Source organism: Girardinichthys multiradiatus, chromosome Y, assembly GCF_021462225.1.
Source record: "Girardinichthys multiradiatus isolate DD_20200921_A chromosome Y, DD_fGirMul_XY1, whole genome shotgun sequence".
NCBI classification, from domain to species: domain Eukaryota; kingdom Metazoa; phylum Chordata; class Actinopteri; order Cyprinodontiformes; family Goodeidae; genus Girardinichthys; species Girardinichthys multiradiatus.
Genome location: NC_061818.1, coordinates 7,731,355 through 7,749,486, shown reverse-complemented (window position 1 = coordinate 7,749,486; position 18,132 = coordinate 7,731,355). Strand labels below are relative to the sequence as shown.

Below are 18,132 nucleotides of genomic sequence, written 5' to 3'. Positions count from 1 at the left end.
ATAAAAGCTCTATTAACTTTTAATTACCACATTTGTGAATTCAGATTGAATTCTGATATAATACTCATTACAACAAGTCATCAAACTAATAGAGTTTACAGATAGTGTCTGAGGCTCTTGATGATGTCATTGTGGTTACTCAGAAAATAAGAGAAAAAACCCACACAATTCCCTAAAGGTATTATTATTATTATTATTATTATTATTATAGCGTTCTGTCGCAAAAAAAAAATCTTAATTATGGTGTTCATTTCAGTATTTTATAAACTGGTTGGGGCAAATGTCTTGCTTCCTAAAAAAAAAGAACATGACAGAAGTATATAGGATGTGCTGGTGGCTAATGATTTAATGAGGGTAAGAATAAGGGCGGGATGTCTCCATCCATCATTTATATGCCATGCAAAGTTCGTGTGACAAGCTGCTTCTTGGAAAGGCTAACACGTCACGTGTGGGTAGGTGCGTTTCACCTGTTGGTGTAGCACCTGTCCCGTCAAGCGGTGCAGAAGGAGGCATGTCACTCTCACTATCAGCTGGATGATTTCTGCTTTTCATAACAGCAATGGCCGACTTTTAAAACGCACCGCTGCAAGATAGGACCGACTATGTCTACATGTCCTGACACGGTTAAAGCACTAAATGTCAAATATGCTGAGAATTAGGATGTTTTTGAACAGCTTTACCAAAAGTCTGAAGACTGAAAGAACGGTGGACTTTTAAAGCTTTTTATATATCAAAACCTGGTAAATATTATCAGCTCGAAGCAATGGCCCTATCCCAGATCCAGTGCTTTGATGATAACCACGTCAACCCGCGGATCCACGAGGCCAAACCGGAGTTCTTCTACTGCGAGGAGCAGCGTCTCGCGCTCGAAGCGCTCTTTCAGGATGGTCGCGATGCGTTCGTTAAGTACCTGGAGTCTCGCGGCCTGCGGGGTTTCCTCTCCGACCTAGAGCTGGAGACACTGACCGCCGCTCTAGAACCATTTGACCCGCACTCGGAGCTTTTCTCGGGGGAGGCAGAGGACGAGTCGGAGCCCCTGTCGCTGCAGTACTGGCCGGAGGTCTCGGACACCTCTATCCCGCAAATGGACTTGGGCTGGCCTGACAGTGACTCGTACAGGGGGGTGACACGCACGTCAGTGTACACGCAGCCACCGATGGAGGGCCAGGCCCACATTAAAGAGGTGGTCAGAAAAATGATTGCACAGGCGCAGAAGGTAGGTGTTTACTTCAGTATCATGTTTTGAGTATCTTTACTTCTAAACAAGCTACTTAAGCACAGTTACAGATGACCACTACAGTTAGTTTTTGTATTAAAGTATACTTTTTTAAATGTATAGAATATCTTTTGGCTGTTCTGCATTGTTTAACAGTAGCTTTATTTAACATGTGATGTGTTTCTTTCCTAAGGAACGCAACAAGGCCAAAAAATCCGAAGTCATTTGTGCCTCAACAAGTTTTTTGTTGTCTATTTGATGTGGAGGGTGCAAACACTATAAGTAACTGTCACCGAACACCACTGATGATGGTGAACTGTACAACTTGGTCTTTTACTCTACTTGTGAACATACAAAATTGTATTTGCTGTGCTTTTTGGGCATTAGAACCACCTCAGATTGTGACATGGGTGCATGAAAACTATCTCGAATGAATTATCCTTCTGTGGTCATAGATGTATTAAATCGAAGATTGTAGTTTAATAAAATATTTACTCCATATGGTTAAAATTGTAAATTTTAGTTTTCTTATGTATTGTTTAAATATGTGAGGAAAACAATGGATTTTCTTTAGAATAACCTTTTTTAAACATCGGTATACTGTGATCAGAATATCTAGACTGCGCCTAATGTGCACATATTAGTAAACCAAGCCATTCTGGCCTAATTTTACTTGGGAAACTTTTAATTGAGTTTACTTGTAAGTTTTAAAAAGACTGTTTGGTAACTAGGTTTCCAATCTTAAAAACAAAACACAATTAAATTAATCACGTGAGGCAGAGCATCAGAGTCCAAAGAGCACTGTAGACCAACCTACAATGTAGAGTAAAGTGCAACTTGATTACGCTGCTTTATGAAAGAGGTGCTTCATACTGAAATCGTCCTTGCGATATTAAAGCATGCATGTCATGCCGATTATTTGCATAGACATGTGCTCTGTGCTCCTGACAGCTCGTGCAGCTGACTCATCCCAGGCCACACAATTTATGACTTGTTTTATTTCACAGCAGCTGTTCTCTATGACAAATTATTTAAATGAAGCATTCTTGGAAAACGTCATTGTAAGTGGAAATTTGCTTCAATCATATTCCCTTTTTTAAAACTGATTATCAGTCGGACATATTTTACTTAACCAACTACAACCACTTAATTATTAATGTATGGCAATGTGCAGAGTATAAGGTTTTAGACCAGCTGTGCATTGGTACTACACATGCATATTTTAATGCTTGAATAGTTGATGTAGGATTACCCATGGGGGATTTAAAAGTTGTGCCTGCACGTTTGTTTGCATTTCCAGATGATAGCAGTGGTGATGGATGTCTTCACTGACGTCGACATCTTCAGAGATCTGCTAGATGCTGGGTTTAAAAGGAAGGTGTCTGTTTACATCCTGCTGGAACGCACAATGCTACCTCATTTCCTGTCGATGTGTCGGAGGGCCAGCATGCATGCCGGACACCTCAAGGTAAGCTGCTGTCCCCCACCACATTCTTTGTGTTAAGTTGCCATCAAGGAGACAGCACAGAAATGTCCATGATGATGCAAGTTTTCAGTTTTTGCAAGTCATAGGAGAAATGTACTTTAAATAAAAGTAATAGATGTGTCAATTTGGTTTGGCAGTTTCATAGTGTTTCATACAATAAAAATAATCTCCCTGTTGCTGTTGGTTTCTCTCTCTCTCTCTCAGAATCATAAACACACACACGCACCCTAGTTCAAATAAAATGTTTTGGCTCATTCAGCTGGCACTGCACTAGAGGGTGTGTTTATCTTAGGTGCCATAATGACAAATGTATTATCATAAAACATAAAACAGGTTTCGGTAACATAAAGAGATTTGAAGGAGAGTTAGTCATAAATTCAACTGTGACTTAAATTAATTATAAGCTCAGGCATACTCCACCCTCTTTACTGGCTCCCTTGGTTTAGATGTGCTAAAACCCTAAAAATAAATGTATATTATATTGCTGTAGCATAATCTCACCCTGAAAATTTTGAAAAATCCAAGCTTTAACATGTTTGCAGTTATTCATTGGGGAAAATAATTCCTCATTAAAAGAGTATTGTTTTTTTTTTTTTTTTTTTTTAACAAAATCACTGGTGTCATTCCTATTAGCAACCGTAACGATTCCTTTAAAATAAATACAACTGAAATGTGTTTTTTTTAAACATGTATTTTTAGGTTGGTCAGAGTGTCTTTCAATTAATAATCCTTGAGTTCGTGTTTTATCTGAAAATCTGAACCAATATGAATATGAGGTGACACAGAGGCCAACTTTTTCATACCCCCTCTTCAAAATGGGAAAGACGAGATAATATGTCACTAAAGTAAGGCACATTTCTGTTGTTCTTAACATATTAGAAAATGGGTACAAGAAAGCCTGCTCTTATCTAAAGTCATTAGTCATTATCTAAACTGTTTAATCTAATGATTAAACAGTTTAAACCAACTGGAAGTGTGACAAAAACGGCGGGATGAGGACCAATGTCTATTTTGTCAGGATGGTAATGGAGGTGGTTGAGCCAGTTGGGGTGGCTCCGGCATCTATACCAGATGCCTCCTTGAAGCCTCCCTCGGGAGGTGTTCCAGGCACCTCCCACCGGGAGGAGGCCGAGGGGACGGACCAGGACACGTTGGAGGGACAATGTCTCTCAGCTGGCCTGGGAATGCCATGGGCTCCCCCCAGGAGGAGCTGGAGGAGGTGTCTGGGGAGAGGGACGTCTGGGTGTGTCACTACTGAGTCTGCTGCCCCGCGACGCGGTCCCGGATGAAGGGGAAGACGACGAGTACGAGTACAAGTACGGGTAATGGAGGCAAAACAATCTAAGAAGCTCACTGTTAGAGAACTACAGCAGTTCTGTAACAGATCGTGGGGTTCACCAAGTTTCAATAAATACCCTTGGTCGTAACTTGGTCCTACTATCACAAAGGTTAACCTGGTGTTTGTTAAATGCTGCTGGAACATTTACTGAAACTGTGTGCTTTGGTGAAGTGAGACGATTGAGCTTTTTGGCAACAAAGGATGAATAGGTAAGAAAGCCCCTCATCTCAGCTGTTAAGTACAGTGGAGGATCTGGGAGGCTGTGGCCTTGTTGGACTTCTAATGGAAGCCTGAGAACCTTATTAGAGTGCTTGGCCTCATCAACTCTTAAATAACAAGAGAAGAAAAACCCAATGGACTCTGGCAGAAATTTAAAAAATGTGTCATCACTGGGTCATTAAGAGGCCTTTAATGTTAACCGTATGCCCACATTAATGTAGAAATGGTTCACCAGATCCTAAATCAACCTTCTTTTAATAGCATCTCAGTCCCAGACCCAAATCCTGTGGGAAACCTTAAGGTTGATTTGAAGAAAAGAAAGCATAAGTGAGGATAAAGGGTTTAGACAGTCTTAAGACACAATAAGGAATGGAAAAAGATTCCTCTTTCTGCAATGGGGTTGTAATATAAGAGGGGGGCCAATAAGTGTGACACCAGTAATTTTGTTAAAAATAATTATTTCTTGGCAAGATTCTTTTCCCATGCATGCAGGGTAATGTATTTGATCAAAGTTCCATACTAAATAGAACTGTTTTGACAAGACAAGTAAAATATATTTGATCATTTATGGTTACAGTGCAAAGCTGTCCCCACATTGTTTTGTAGTCAGCTAATATAATAAAAAGTTCAACAAACATAATAAAAACAAACATATTAAGGGTCTTGCTTCTGTCTCTGTTTTCTATGTTTTCTGTTTACCATCTCAGCAGAATAGACTAATTAAAACAATGCAATCATGTTTATGACCTTGAGTTTTTGCACTGCACAATACATTTTAAATACACATACACAGTTCATAGATGTATAAACCTATTCCCTGGCAGCTGATGCTTGTCATCTGAAGTGGTTCATAAAGCGTGTAGCAGCTTAACAGACTCTCAGTACCATCTGGGTGCAACTTGCAAGCAAAACAGTACAAGACGCCACTGTGTCTTTTAACAGCTTCTAGTTCATCAAACATGAACTTCTGTTTGAATTGCTAATGACATGATAAATAAATGCAGACATTTTAGTTGAGCAAGATATTCTGCCTGTTTCATCATTGTTACATTTCCCTTCATATAAAAAAGCAAAAAGCATTTTGCTTTTTGCTGTCTCTCTCCAGGTTGTCTCAGTTCTGCCTTTCTTCTAAAGTGTGAGATGTCAAGTGTTAGTCCTGCCCTCAGTAATAGATCTGCATCGTGTACGTTTAGCCTGAAGTTGCCCTACTTTTTTAAATTAGACAAAAACTAGACAGCTTGATGTCTCTGTGTTGGAAAGGCAGTCTGTGCCCTACTTGCTCAGAGTTTATGGTTTGAGAGGCGTTGCTTTATAATCCTGGTCAAAATGGCTTCCATAGTTTTGTAATTTCCAGTCATCAAGGGACACCCCTTTAAAGTTTAGTGTAATTAAATTACGTTAAAATATTCTAAGGTTACAAAACTCTCGCACAATCTCAAAATCAGTCTGGAAGATGAAACATTTTCCTATCCGCTGAGCAATCTTAATCACGTATAAAAGAAGCAAAGAGATTTCTGTGTATGAACGCTTAAGAAAAATCAGTGGGAACTGGTAATCAAAGTGATCAGGAGTTGATTGAAATATCTAATTCTACTCTACAGACTACAACTAAATGGTAGCCTTAAACTGTCGAAAATTATTACTAAGACTATCTCATGACTAAAGCTGTATTCACTTTACTGCTTTTTTCTAAACATTTTATCATTCTAATAAATAGAATGAGATATCCTCATTCAATGTCTCATAGAATAATACATATTTAAATTTGTGTCTAATGAAGGATTACTCAAAGCTTTCTCCATACCAAACGTATACTGATCCCAAACATATTTCAATATTAAAGATGATTAGTGTTAACATGAAATGCAGTTTGCATTTATGCTTTTATTTATTAACGGAAAAAAGCTATTCAAACAAACCTAATTCTATTATGAATAAGTGATAGCCCGCTAAACTAAATAACTGGTTTTACCACCAACCAGTGTTGCCTAGTCTCTGATTGTTGAATCATGAACTCTCACCTTAACTGTAGCGAGGGAGGCCTTCAGTGCTTCAAGTGTTGTTCAGGGTTATTTTGTGAATTCCTAGATGACTTTGGTTTGCAGGAGTCCCAAACACTTAAAAATGGCTTTGTGTCGTTTTTCCAGATCTATAGATGTCATTGACTTTGTTCCTTACCTGGTTTTGAATTTCTCTGTTGCGGGGGAATGATGTGTTGCTTTTTGAAATGTTTAAACTATCTTCATGTTGTTAGACAGGTTTTATTGATCTATTTAAGGGATTTGTTGATCCTACAGGTCAGTCAGTAATCAGGAATAGGTGTCGCTTGTGAAAATTAACCCTGCTTTCCAAAGAATTGATGCTTATCAGGTTAATTCATGATAATTCATGATTTAAGAAGGAGGTCGACAAGAGGGTAGACACTTAAAGGAGTCGTTGTGTTCATGATGGCGTGGTCTACTTTTTCGACTGAACATTCGTATGACCAAAAGGAAAACTGAACTATGGTATCACAGTATTAACACAAATATTTTATATGGTTCACCAGGTGCTTTTAGGAAATGCAGTCTCTCTTTCAATGGCATGTGGCGCAGCATACAAATAGTTATTGCTGAGTCATATAGTTAATTTCTATTAGGTTTTGTCTAGAGGGCACTGGAGGCCTTAGCTTTCCCTGCCATACAGTACTGACTTAAATTATCGGGCAGTAGCAGCTGCAGCAGAGCCTGTTGTGTCAAAGAAAATGTTATAACCTTTAATGACATTAATGGCAGTGTATACAGCTAGGCACTCCTTCAGTTTCCGGTGGCAGTTCAGAAAGTGTGTAAGTAGGGCAGCTGTAGAACATTAAAGAGGAGCTATTGCCAAATCTCCACAAGTGACAAGTCTGCAGGAAAGCTGCAACTGGGCGCCTGAATGAGAAGAAGGTGGCTGGAAGGAAGGAGGAAGACAAGTGTGACAGATTGAGATTTTGCTGCAAGCTGTAAGTGATGAGCTGGAGCTGGTGGACGGCCAGAAAACAGGAAGGGTGGAGGAGCAGATGAGTTGACATATGAGTGAGAAAAAGTAGAACGTTGCGCCTCACTAGACAAAGAGAAAATCTAAGACTCTTCCTAATTGTTAGTTCTCCAATTATGTTGACACTTCAACTTTACATAACTTGAGTTGAAGTTTTTTGGTTTTTTTGTTTTTTTTTTACAAATTGTACATATCCTTATTGGTAGGTAGGGAGGTATTTATTTGTCTTATTTTAAAGTACAAAAGTAAGACAAAGTATTAGAGTTTGTTGACTTAGCTAATGTATTTGCCAGGAGAATGAACAGACAAGAAGAGAAAGCTAAGGGTGTAACCAAATGGGGGAATACATGTGTCTCTGCTGTAAAACAAGCTATGCAAGTATCTTTCTGCCACTATAGACAAATGGTTGCACAATATTTTTGCTGCATCAGTTGTGTATGCAGTCTTTCTGGAAGACCCTAGACACAAATTTAAATTTAGTCATGAACTTCCCCAACGATAACACAGTTTACAACAAATAAATGCTGGGCAAGGGCTTGCTGAGGAAAGGCTTTCAAAAATGTGATCGACATTTCAAAACTGGTATAAATGCAGCTGTTGTGTGAAGGTTTGATGGAGGACATTAAACAGGGTAATGAAGACAAAGAAACACGCCAGATAGCTCAGATACAACATTATTGAGAGTTTTAAATTAGGGTTCAGTTATAAAACAATATCCCAACCCTGATTTAAACCTCAATAATGTTATATCAGGGTGGGATATCAGTTTGGTTGTAAAACAATATCCCAAGCTATTAACATCTCATAGAGACAGTTCAATTTGTTGTCTGAAAATGGAAAGAGTCCAGCTCAAGTGCAAACCAGACCCATAGTTACTCTGGAGTAGCTCCACAGCTCAAGTGGCAGACCCTCTTGACAGGGCAGCTATTAGTGGTACACTCCACAAATCTGTCCTTTATGAAACAGTGGTAAGGAGAAAACCATTGTTGAAAGAAGGCCATAAAAGGTCCCATTTGAAGTAAGCCATTTAGGTGAAACAGAAAAAATGTGGAAGAAGGAGCTCTGGTCTGATCAGACCAACATTTATCATTTTGGCCTACATACAAAACGTGTGGAAAAATAAAACAGCACATTGCCAAGAAACTACTGTTCCCACTGTGAAATAAGGCAGTGGCAGCATTATGCTGTGGAGCAAAACTGGAAGAAAACCTGTTGGAGGATACAGACAAAATGAGATTAAGTGTTGGTTCACCTTTTATCTGGAAAACCTCACTCGACATAAAGCCATAGCTACAATGTAATAGATTAGATCAAAACACATTCAAGCAATTAATTGCCCAGACTTAAACATGTTGGAAAGAAGAATGAAAGACAACAATTTAAAGGTTGTAGATGTCCAAAGCTGGTACAAACATGCCCTAAAACACTTGCAGCTGGATTGGCTAAGGAGAATAATCGCAACTGCACACCACACTTTCTACACCAGTACTTTTCCTTTGCACATTCACAAGTAACACTGATTTACTACAAAGGGGCATCAGGCCTGGCTTGAAAAGATTCTGGGAAAAGGGATATTATTGAATGAATCTGAAATTATAAAGGTGGTCATGACAGAAAAATATGTTTGCATTTCAGCATCTTCGTGTACGCTGCACAGATGGCACAGAGTTTTACACTCGGTACTCCACCAAGGTCACAGGGCAAATGGGGCACAGGTTCATGTTCATTGATGGAGACAAAGCTGTATCTGGGTCATACAGGTCAGTGTACATAAGGTGTGATTGCATGTGGATCGTGGAAGGATTTGAGGGTGGGGCAATAACAATAGACAATGTATTGGGTTTGCACTTTGCGACAGGTTAGTTTGAATGTAAACAACAGCATTTAATGATAATGTAACTTTGCTTTTTTTGCATAAATTATTTTACTACTTAGTTTTTACTGATTATTAGCAGCGTACATAATCAACAGTTATTTTTGTTGAAACCAGATTTTAACATTAACCGTATGAAAAAAGACAACCTTTTTTTCAATGCCTGACAATAAATGAGACTGAACCTTTTCCTCTTTTATTACAGTTACGATTGCCTAAATTATTTCTATTTGCTGAATGCCAGAGTAATCAGATAAAGAATTTGTTTGAGAATATTTATTTCTTCAAATCCAAAAGTTTATCAGTTTGAACAATTTTATGCATGAGCAACCAGAAAGGAGACTGCTTCTGTGTTCCAGAGATTAATATGTTTTGGCACAAATTATACTTGTCAGTCAATGAACAAAAGTAATGACCTTGTGAATGAACTATAGTAAATGTGATAGTGACCCTAATCATATCACCAAATTAGTTAGGTGGCTTAAGGAAAACAAAGTCAATGTTTTTGAGTAGCTATCACAATGTCCTGATTCCAGTACTCTTAAACATTTCTGGGCAGAGTTGTGAGTGAGGAAGGTGACCTACAAACTTGACTTAGTTACACAAGTTCTGTAGAAAGGACTGGAGCAAAATTCCGGCACACTATTGAGCAGCTTTTCAATTTTTACCAAGTCACACAGTTTAAAGGGCAATTCTACCAAATACTAATGAATGTATATTGTTCTATGATATTATTTCTCTTAATATTATGGCCTTTAGCAAACATAAAAACAGGTATGGTAATATGAACATACCTAAAAGAGGGATTGTTTTGTCCAGTTAAATATCACACAGTAAGGAAAAAACAAGTTGTCTTTTTGTACAATGTATGTAAATATAAATATGCAATTTAACTATACTGTCATTGAATTCTGCATTACAAATTGGCTTAAGTAGACAGTAAAAACAACTGTTTTTAGCAGCCTTTTTAAGTAACTTATTTGTTTAGATATTGAGCCTTGCTTAATGTTTGCTGCCTTTCTTCTGTTTAGTTTCACGTGGAGGTCCTCAAGGCTGGATAGAAATCTCATCACTGTTATCACAGGCCAGGCTGTGGATACCTTTGACCAACTGTTTCGCTTCATGTATATGTCTTCTAGTTTTGTTGAGCTCCGCCAAGTCGCCACAGCACCTGAGCCTGAACCGGACACTCGACATCAGGTTTTATCTGTGGCTCCTCCTTCTGCTGCTATTGCTAGAAAACTATACAACCCCATGTACGCCCTTGTTGCTTTAAGTAGCCCCAGCCCTGTGAACTCAAATGGCCATGATAGCCCCAAAGAGCCTGAAATTTCAGAGGACCCCAAAAATAAGAAGAAGCGAAAGAGAATACATGAAGAACTCCCACAGAATGCTCCTCCTCTCCATCCCGGACTAATAAATCTAGAGAAAGCAAACTTAATCTCATACCTGCCCATCTGGCCAGAACCTGATCCACCAAGGGATGTGATAGGGTTCATTAATATTCGGGATTCTAAGAAAACAGCTCAAGTTCATCTGCAACGCTCTGAGATGTTTGAAACCAGCCAAGCAATTAAGTTTAGCTGTACAATCAGCAATCCACAGGAAACTTTGCCAGAGGTCGCAATGCCCAGAAAATTAACTGCACAAAGTGAATCAAAGACTGAAAATTTGTTAGTCGATAAAGCAAAACCAGAACAGAAAAGTGTAGGTCTTGTTGACAACAATATTAAAACAGTTGCACCTGAACAAAGCTCACCTTTGTATAGACACAAGCTAAATTCCGATAAGGACGAAACTAAAGTTGTCAGAACGGAGAACAAACTATGTTCAAACATGACCACAAGTCCAGATTCAGGTCTACTTGATCTTAGTCCACAGGCACGACCCCAATCTAGCATTAAAGCACTCACACCTAAAAATGAACAACCTCCACATGAAGCCCAAATTGTCTCCACAACCACTTTGTCTGAGCCCCTCATACTATTTAAATCTGTAAAAGAACCTGAAATTCTGACTTTTTTAAAAATACAATGTACTTTTATGGATGAAACAAACACCCAGGAGTCAAACGCTGCACAAAAATCTCAAATGCAGAAACTAACTCAATTAAATACAGAAGACACAGAAGAAAAGACTATTGTATCACAACAAGATTCACACACTAATACTGTTAATATGCAGGTTAAAATCTCTTCAGAAGAGTCTCGTAACTTCCAATACCCTAGCAGACCAGTGCACATTGCTACTTATTCTGCTTCTACTACAGTGCTCTCAACCACAACTGACAGTTCTTGTAATTCTCGTCCCTCTACTAGCTCACCTTCTATTCTTTCTCACTCTACATCATCTTTTCCAGCATTACCTTTACTCCCATCCTCTTTATCTTCTTGTAAAAGTTCTGTTGCTCTAGACTCTAAACCTCATACTGACCAACTATTTAAACAAGATAGCATCGATAGCAAGACGGTACCAGATATCTCTCTTGTCAAGAGGTCTGAAACCAGTTTAGGACAACAAATTGTTGATGATGTGTCAGCTCTGGCAAGTGTGGTGCAAACATCCCCTGTAAAACATCTTGAGAGTGCCCAAGAACTGCACAAGAACAGTGTCAGTAAAACAGGAGATCAAAAACACACAGAGAACACAAATATTCCTAAAGATGCCAAACAGGAAACAGAGACTGTCATTTCCCAAGAGACAAAAAGTAAGGAAGCTGATGAAAAAGACAATGGAAGAAAAGGCGTGCAGTCCATCACTGCAATCCAAGTAGAAACAAAGTCAGATGTTTCGATAAAAGATGCACCAAAGACGACCGTTGTGAATATCAACGAAATGTTACCCAAAAATGTTGATTCAATGACATATAGAGACAGTGTAACAGGAGTAACGACAGACACCAGAAAGTCAGATAAAACCCTGACCAACCCTGAATTCAAAGTGACAAATATGATCCAAACATACCTCGCAAGATGCCATGAACCTCAAATAATATCATATAGTAACTTTACATTACAAGAAATAAATCTGGTAAAAGCTTTGGACTCTTTAACAGCTCCAGTAAATTGTATATCGCACAACACTTATGTACCCAAAGACAAGCATTGTGACAGTATAAAGAGTGATGAGAATGGACTGAGTCCGTCTAGTGAACAAGCACAAGTCCCATCACCAGACTGCACAGACATCACATCAAACTCTATAAAACAACTCACAAACACCTTTCAAGATCAAGCTTGTAAAACACAAGCATTTGCACATCCCTCCAAAAAAACACTTCATTTACACCTTTCGAATGTGCATGTAACAGATTTGACTTCGCAAACCACCAGAAAAGAATCACAATTGCCTGCAGCTGTTGTACAGACTCCAACTCCAAAAGGGCTTCCAAAAGAGATTCTACCTACCCCAGATTCACGAACGACATCACCAGACCCACGAACACCTATACCGGATTACAGTGATGGTTACTTCTCACCAAGGGAGGACTCCGCTCTCTCCACCCCCTCTGAAGAGTACTTTGAATGTATTGAATCTCCTTCACATGATCCTGTTCTTGACACAAGTGGTTATCGCAACCATGGGATAAAAGAAAATGATAGCATAGCCTACTCAGGTAGTCCTTTTTCAAAAGATATTGGGACCAGTCCTGCAGATCTGGATAATATTCCTAGTGCTGCTGCCTTAGACAGTGCAAGCCAGAGTATTTCTTGCAATGAATCCAGTACTTTAGCTTGGACTGCTGGAGATCCCTCTGCCTCTTTACGTGGGACAAAAGGGCAAAACAGGGGGTCAAGGGTCACAAATAAAAGAAATAGCAAAGATGCGGCTAAAATTGAGGTAAAAAGCTGCGACACAGGTAAAAAGAAGGCACCAGAATACCAGAGCAAGGAAGGGACGGACAATAAGGAGTTCAACCAAATGCCTGGGCCTTTGAAAAATGACAGCGATTTAAGAGAAATAAACTTAAAACTCAGCAAGGCCTCAGGGAGGCTGGTTGATGGAGGCATGACTGATGGAGAATCAATGCAAAAAGAACCAAATAGGTTGTCCACTGGTGAACCTAAACCAGAAAGGGTTTTGTCTGAGGGAAAGAACACACCTTCCGGCATTGAAAAGCCACTGAACCAGGCTGCACCAACCCCCAGCAATATGGAGATAAGACAGAGGCAGCCTACAAGGGAGACAACAGGACATAAGGTATGAATAGCCATAAATGTTACATTTTATGATGAGGTAATTAGTTTATTTTGACATCAGAAACATATTAATCCCCACTAGATGTTGACCAAAGTCGACATAACAATTCTGAAAAATAAGGAAGTGTATTTGTAAAGCTATGTTAGCTATGTTGTGGTATTACAAGTACTATCTAATGCCTGGTTCACATGACAGTATTTTAAAATGTTCTGTTTATTTTGAAAACTCGACTATCACGTGACGATAAAAAATCACAGATAAAACCCTCTCGAGATCAAATATGAGCTCAGAGTAATTCCCTTCCATGTTTCCGTCACCTCGCTTTCTGATTGGCTACGCGTCACATTCAACAGGCTGCTTGCCTGTTTGTCATCAGGGATCAATCCACACGCTAGGATATTGGGCAAAGACAATCCAACATGTTGTATATCCCCGATTTGAGGTCAGAGCAGTCCAGACGTCCTTCCAAGCAGACTAGATCACTCTTAACACACCGCACACACCAGGATTACCTCAAAAGCTTACCTTAAGGGCCATCACGATAAAAGGGGAAAACCGGGTCAAAAATTTGCATACAAATCCTACCTGAACCAGGCATAAAGAAGCTGTGAAAACATTGTGATTACCTGCCTAATCAAGTGATTGTCCCCTTTTTGCTGCCTGACCCCTAGACCCTTGAAGGTGTGCTGTGGTATCTGGTCCCAAGATGTTAACAGCAGATCTTTTAAAGTCCTGTCAGTTCTGCAGCAGGGGTCCCAAAGCTATTGGACTATTGTATAGTACATCCCCCACACACACTGATCAGAAATCCATAGAATTTGTGCATTGTGCTTCTTAAATCATATCAGAAACATTTTTGCTTTCTGCTGAAAGAGGCCACAGCTATCAGGGAATACTGATACCATTCTGACCTGTCGGTGGCTGTGCAGCCCCTTTCTCAAAAAAATGCAATGCACTGTGTATTCTGACTATCGGTTCTTGTTATACTCACTTAAGTCCTTCACTTGTTGGTGGTTATAATGTTATGCCTGTTTAGTGTAACTTACAGTATGATATAGATATTTTGAGTGTCCCTTTTTTAAGTGAGCTGTTGTATTATGTGTTAAACAAACATCTCCTCTGTGTTTCTACAGTCTTTGCATCCATCACCCAAATCTCAGCCACGTCAGCAGCCTGGCAGCAGAGGTCCCTCACCTTCCCGACCATTGAAGTCCTCTAGACCCTTATCAGGCTCCCAAGTTCAGAGTGCTCGTCCTTCGGGAATCCGTGATCTCAACCAGACAGAAAGCAGGGCTCTTCCAAGTAATCTCAAATTATCGGTTAATAAACCACCTTCTCGTAGATCACAATCCCGATCCACCTCTCCAATGAAAGTGGTTCCTATTGGGGCTGCATCTGGGAGAAAGCAAGTCTCCCAGAGCCAGCCGCGCCAGCTCGCTCGCCAGCCTCCAGCAGCCCAGATTCGGTCAAAACCAGACTACCAGCAAAGCCAGACTGCAAAGCCACAGTCTTTTAATCTGAAGCCTCGGGTCCACACCCATGCCTCTACGGAAGAAGTGTCTGAACAGGCAGCTCATGAACTGGAAGAAGCAAGGGGTCCTTTTAATTTATCTTTCGGCAGGTTTTACAACTTTAAAGGGCTAAGAGACAAATGGACCAAGCTGCCAACTCAGAGCAAGAGAAGTAGCACTGGCACACCAGTAAAAGAACGTAAAAGCACAAGCTAGTGATGTTGATCCGTCCTCCTGTTATCATGTTTTATGTTACTGAAACATCAGACCAGAGAATACGGATTAAAAACCATGAGACCATGCTGAAAAGGGTATCTTGAGTGGGTGTCTCCAATTATTTGTGAAAATGTCATGATGCTTCCTTTTACAATTCTTTTGAAAGAGTAAGACAAATGACAGTCTGCTACTTGAGCGCCTGTCAAAACTGCTGTAAAATTACGGGTTTGACATCTTATTTCACGCATTGTTTGGTGGTGCATGTGAATTTGGGTTTATTGCTCTGTTTATATTTTTCTGTATAAGTAGCAAGGTTTATTTAATTGTGTGCTGGAGAGCTTTTTAAACTGAGCTTTCATGTGAAGTACAGCTGTGTTTTCAACACTGAAATGTGATGAAAATAATGAACTGCCTCCTCCAACCATGGTAAACGGTGCTTATTCAAGCCTAATTGTCATGATAGTTTTACAAGGTTTTTCCAGCTCTGACTCTACTACAGGTTTTGCAATAAAATGTTTGAAACAGAAGACAGGATGTTCTATTATTGTTTCTGACGCGTTGTACCTTTTGTCGTGACTGCTTTGTATTCATTCAGTGTCATCAAGCCTATTGATTTATTCTTTGTTTACACCAAAACCATTTACATTCAAATGCTATTGGCCAGAAATACAAAGTCATAATGTCTTCTCCCAAAGCAAAGCTTGAGCACGAACTGTGGGGATGAACACAGTAAACACAACACCTAAAAGGCTTGTTATGCAGATGTCCTACAGATAATAAAGACAGAGCACGAAAAGACAAGTTACATTTAATTTAATTACATTTTCTTTCACTTCGAAACAACTTTTTCTCCTGTACATCATGTCCATGTAGTCAGTCAGTCATTTTCTACCACTTATTCCATAGTGGGTCACAGGGAGCTGGTGCCTATCTCCAGCAGTCAATGGGCGAGAGGCGGGGTACACCCTGGACAGGTCGCCTGTCCATGTAGTGTTTTGCAAAAGTATTAATACCTCTTGATCTTGTTCCAGCAACAAATGTATTGGGACTTTCTGTGGTAGACCAACACAAAGAAGTTAATGAATAAATATTTAAGTCAAATGCTAAATTTTGATTTTGGACTCTTGAAAATAAAAAGAAAATGTGCTTAAAATTAAAAGAATTGAAACAAAAATTTTCTTTCGGTTTGTTCTTTACTACCAGATCTTTTTTTCTACTTCAAAGTTGCTGTTTTTTGGGTTTTTTTCAGGTTTAAAACTTCGGCCCTGATCCAGGGGGCTGGGCATCAGATGTCAGGGTGTAGGAACCTGATGGACCGCAAGTCTCATATGGCTGTGTGTGTGCCCTGTCATGTTGCGTTTATGAAACGTGAAATTTTAACAGTTTCGTAGTTAATTTTCAAATTTTAATATAAACTGTATTTACATAAATGTTTTGATAAAATAAAAATTACTAATACATCTTACCGTTTTATTTGGCAGTTGAGTTACAAAGCTTAGCAGGAAATAATGAAAGTATTTAAGTTTTGACATGACTGATAGGCATTAGAATTTAATCTAACCTTCACAACAACCCCGCACCATTCCCAACCCTTTGTGAAGTGCCTTGAGACGACGTGTTGTGAATTGGCGCTATAGAAATAAAACCGAATTCAATTGAATTAGAATTTCCGACAAATTCTTATGTTTTGAGCAAATGTTTAAAACATAAAAATCTGTAACAGAAAATTAACCGAATAAAATCTTTATTCAAACTGAAAGAAACTTTAGTTTCACTCATTTTTTAATTTTAAATTCATTTGTTTATTTTTCAAATTTCAAAATCATAATTTGAAATAAAATTTTAAAATGAGTTCTTTTCAGTTTCAACAAATTTTTTCAATGAAACAATAGTTTTGGCCCTTTATTGGTTATTATTAGTGAACAAACTGTGTCATGACCAAAAGAACACTAACAAGCCAAGCAAGGCCATTGTAACTCTGGAGGAGCTGTTAAGATCCACAGCTCAAGTGTGAAACTATTATTTGTGCACTCCACAAATCTGGGAAAAAGAAAGGCATTGTTGAAAGAAAGCCTGTTTTATGTTTGCCATAAGGCGGTACATGGAGCAGCCATGGAGTAAGGTGCTCTGGTTAGATAAAATCTATTTTGATATGTTTAGCCTACATATAAAACACTACACAAGGTGGAAATCTAACACCGTGCATCTCATTGAACAAACTATCCCCACTGTAAAACATGGTGGTGGCAGCATCATGCTGTGGTGATTCCTTTCTTCAGCAGAGACAAGTAAGCTGGCCAGAGTTGATGCTAAGATGAATGAAGCTATAAACAGGACAATTGAGGGAAAAACTATTGACTCGTGGGGCTAAATGCTAATTCTAAGATTTTTAGTCTTAAAAATTTTAAAACCTATGAATACTTTTTCTTCCACTTTACAAATAAACACTCCTTTTTGTTGGTCTATATCATAAAATGCACTGACGTTTGTGGCTTTTACAGAACAAAATGTGAACAAGTTCAAGGGTTACTTTTTTTTCAAGGAACTAGTTATGTAACAATCTGTGTGGGAGCAATTTTATTTTCAGTATAAAGTAGAAGGAATTTAGTATTTTATGAGTCATTCATAACTGCACTTAGAAGCTATGGGAGCTCTGCCACCTAAGATACTCAATCCATTATTCAGGCCTCAGAGCTGTAAAAACGAAATCTTCAGACTTGTCAAAAATGTCCCACCGACGTTTTATACTCACATTATGCCACGCAGCATGTAGCAGTTTTGCAGGTATCAGACATAATTTGCATCAGCCGTAATTTCAAATACCAAAAAGTATATCATAACAGGGTTTTGTGAGCATTTTTGAGCATCAAACATTTAATTCTTTCATATAATTCTCAAAAGCGTAGAGCCACAGCTCTTTTTATTTTGAATCTCAGGATTTCTTGTTATATTCTTATTCACTTGTGCAATAGTTCTCATGTATTCTGTATTTTAAAGGTATTTCTTTTGGGAATTGTCTGTCCAGTCCTTCCACCTGAGTACTTGCACTATCAC

At 38.9% G+C, this 18,132-nt stretch overlaps 1 protein-coding gene across 1 annotated transcript; it reads left to right on the top strand.

Moving 5' to 3' along the window:
* The first annotated feature begins 560 nt into the window (after positions 1-560).
* On the top strand, positions 561-15,605 carry LOC124864078. Its single transcript, XM_047358700.1, has 5 exons — positions 561-1,216; positions 2,517-2,684; positions 8,914-9,038; positions 10,183-13,351; positions 14,485-15,605. The coding sequence occupies exons 1-5, from the start codon at positions 764-766 to the stop codon at positions 15,076-15,078; spliced, it is 4,509 nt and encodes a 1,502-aa protein (XP_047214656.1). The 5' UTR covers positions 561-763; the 3' UTR covers positions 15,079-15,605.
* The last annotated feature ends 2,527 nt before the right edge of the window (positions 15,606-18,132 follow it).